This window comes from Bidens hawaiensis, unplaced genomic scaffold, assembly GCF_021521415.1.
Source record: "Bidens hawaiensis isolate Kalapana, Puna unplaced genomic scaffold, B.hawaiensis_p1.1 tig00001511_1, whole genome shotgun sequence".
In the NCBI taxonomy this organism is placed as follows: Eukaryota; Viridiplantae; Streptophyta; class Magnoliopsida; order Asterales; family Asteraceae; genus Bidens; species Bidens hawaiensis.
The window spans coordinates 1,948,158-1,951,385 of NW_027491085.1; the positions used below are offsets into that span (position 1 = coordinate 1,948,158).

General features: G+C 46.7%; 2 protein-coding genes across 2 annotated transcripts; both read right to left on the minus strand.

Annotated features, from left to right (window-relative positions):
- Positions 1 to 829: 829 nt before the first annotated feature.
- LOC143581705 (uncharacterized) lies at positions 830 to 1,216 on the minus strand. Its single transcript, XM_077064426.1, has one exon. It carries the CDS (start codon positions 1,214 to 1,216, stop codon positions 830 to 832), a length of 387 nt encoding a protein of 128 aa, XP_076920541.1.
- Positions 1,217 to 1,607: 391 nt separating this feature from the next.
- On the minus strand, positions 1,608 to 2,315 carry LOC143581716 (uncharacterized). The gene has a single exon (XM_077064433.1). It carries the CDS (start codon positions 2,313 to 2,315, stop codon positions 1,608 to 1,610), a length of 708 nt encoding a protein of 235 aa, XP_076920548.1.
- Positions 2,316 to 3,228: the final 913 nt, after the last annotated feature.

The window sequence follows — 3,228 nt, forward strand, 5'->3', positions numbered from 1 at the left end:
CTTTTGGCACATATGTTGCTTACGAACCTTCGTTTTTGGAGCAGCTTTCAGCCGTTCCTGACATATCAGTGGAAGAGATTCAGGCCATGTCCTCGGTAGTTGACCCCGTCACTCCTTCTCCCCAAGGATGATCAGGGGACTTGCTTGGATTGCTATGGCTTTTAATGAACTCTCTTTTCTTTTGCTGCTTTCATTTACTTGTTATTCGTAAGAACTTTCGTATGTGTTAGCCCCCCTAGGGTCTTGTGTTTGATGTAACTGGTTGTTTTCCCCCTTTAGGGGTTGGACTTTGTTTACCACTAAAGTGGTTTGGTAGTTTTAATCATTCGAACCGTGTCGTTCTTAGGATTATATTCGGTTATGTTTGTAATCCCACTTGGTTGTTTAGGGTCGTTTGATCAGTTGGTTTCATTAGATAAGTTTTTTGGTTAACCATGTAGCCTACCAGCGAGGCCTCCCTCCCATCTTTTCGTGACAGACGGGTGTTTGCTAATTTTCGTTTAGCAATTGTCTCGGAGACAGGTTCTTTGGTTGAAATGGTTAGGTTTCACGGAGAAAGCACAAAGGACAATTACTTCAATGTTAAGTTTTAAATTGCGTTGCATAGGCTGATTACAAAAAAGTAAAGCATTAACGCCCTATTACATGGATTCTCTCTCGGAGAGGTATTTATTAGAATGTAACATAGTCACCCGAAGGAGTGCATTTAGATATCACAAAAACGTTATTGAGAAGTTCTCTACCTTTTCTCCTTTCTTCTCTCCCTTGATCGGGACTCTCAAGCGTAGAACTTTCTTAATTGCATGGCATTCCACGTACGGGGTACTTCTTATCCCGTATGGTATGCCAGCTTGTAGGCTCCCTTCTCTCCTGCCCAAATGACTTGAAAGGGCCCTTCCCATCGAGGTCCTAACTTCCCCTGATTTTCTTGTCGATTGGCCTCATTTTCTCGCAGTACCAGATCTCCCACTTCAAATTTCACTTCCTTTACCTTGGCGTTGTAATATTTTTCCATCGCTTTTTTGTATTCAACTTCTCGCCGGGCTGCTGCCTCCCTTCTTTCTTCGGCGAAATTTAGGTTTAACCTGAGATCGCCTTCATTCTCTTCCTCACTAAAACTTGTTCGATGCGTAGGGATGTTTATCTCCACTGGTATCATTGCTTCGGTGCCGTAAGTCAGGCTAAAAGGTGTTTCCCCATGGCTGACCTTTGGCATAGTGCGATGGGCCCATAAGACATGTGGTAGCTCTTCGACCCACGAACCTCGTTTCCTTCCTAGACGGCTGGAGATACCTTCCACAATGCTTCGGTTAGCTCTTTCTACTTGCCCATTCGCCTGGGGATGCGCGACTGACGTGAAAACCTGCTTGATGTGCAATTGTTCGCACCATTCTCGAAAGGCTCCTCCCTCGAATTGCTTCCCATTGTCACTCACAATGGTGTGGGGTATCCCGAAACGACATACAAGGTTCTCCCATGCGAAATTTTTGACATGTTGCCCTGTGATTGTGGCCAGGGGCTTCGCTTCAACCCACTTAGAGAAGTAATCGATGGCTACCACGAGGAACTTAGCGTTGCCTGATCCTTCCGGGAAAGGACCGACAATGTCAATGCCCCCATTTTCGGAATGGCCAGGAATAACTAACCGGTACCAGGTTAAGCTTTGGCTTTCTGGTGACCGGGGCGTAAATCTGGCAACTGTCACATTTTCGTATTTCTCTCAGAGCACTCAGAAACATCGCTGGCCAGTAATAGCCGGCCCGCATGGCTCGGGCGACGACCATTTTGGCTCCCATGTGCATCCCACATATCCCTTCGTGGATTTCCCGGATGATGTACTCGGCTTCCTCGTAAGTAATGCATTTCAGCAACGAACCCAAGTAGGACTTCCTGTAAAGGGCACCATCTATCATTTCGTACTGCAGCGCCTTGATTCTCAGTCTCCGGGCTTCTTGTTTGCCCTCAGGTACAACTCCTTCTTTAAAATATTGGATGATAGGGTTCATCCAACTATACCCGGATGTTTCCACATTTCCTACCGCCCTTTCTGATATGGATGGTTGCCCAATGGTTTCCACCCGGACCTCCTTTGCAAGGTGACCGAAAGCTACCGAAGCTAACTTACTGATTGCATCCGCTTTCTTGTTTTGACTTCGAGGGATGTGCATCACCTTTGCTTCCTGGAAGCCTTGTAGCAACTCTCTCGTCTTTTTGAGATACTCTATCATCTTGTGATCTTCTGCCTCGTAGTCCCCATTGACTTGATTGGCCACCAGCAAAGAATCCACATGAGCCCGGATACGTTTGACCGACATTTTCCGTGCTACTCGGAGGCCAGCCAGTAGGGCCTCGTACTCAGCTTCGTTGTTGGTGCTAGCAAAACTCAGTCGTATGGCATACGTGTATTAAGTCCCCTCTGGGCCGACTAGTATCAGACCCGCCCCACTTCCATCTTCATTGGACGCCCCATCTGTGTGTAAGTTCCATACTGGCTCATTTTGGTTCTTCGGGTGTTTCCCCTCGGTATCTCCCGAGGATGGGACACTTTCGCTTCCCTCCGGTGTTTCTTGGGAAGGGATCACCTTGATTTCAGGTGCCGGAGCTTCATTAAGGAAATCAGCTATCACTTGCCCTTTGAAAGCAATTCTTGGTTTATATTCGATGAAGTATTCTCCCAACTCTATAGCCCATTTGGCTAATCTGCCAGAAGTCTCTGGCTTTGTTAATACTCGTTGAAGGGGCTTGTCGGTTAACACCTGGACTTCATGTGCCTGAAAGTATCGTCTTAACTTTCTGGCTGTGTAGACCAACGACAATACCAGCTTCTCGATGGGGGAATATCTCTCTTACGGGCCTTTTAGTGTCCGGCTCACGAAGTATATAGAAATCTGAGCCTCTTTTCTTTCTACCATCAGCGCCGAACTGATGGTTTGGTTAGTGCATGACAGATAGAGAGTTAACTTTTCTTCCGGTAAGGGTGAGGTGATTAAAAGGAGTTCGCTTAAGTGTGTCTTAAGTTCTCGGAAGGCTTCATCAGCTTCCGTGTCCCAGCAGAACTTGTTCTTCTTCATACACCTTCTTAACACTGCCATAAATTTGAGAGGAATCGGTTCAGGGCGACTAACCTTCCTTGTAGCCTTTGTACCTTCTTGATGTTTTTCGGCGGGCTCATCTGAGCCAGGGCTTCTATCTTTTCAGGATTTGCTCGAAACCCACCTTTGGTGACAA

Coding starts and splice junctions, on each gene's coding strand:
- LOC143581705 (XM_077064426.1), bottom strand. CDS start 1,216: ATGCCAAAGGTCAGCCATGGGGAAACACCTTTTAGCCTGACTTACGGC.
- LOC143581716 (XM_077064433.1), bottom strand. CDS start 2,315: ATGTCGGTCAAACGTATCCGGGCTCATGTGGATTCTTTGCTGGTGGCC.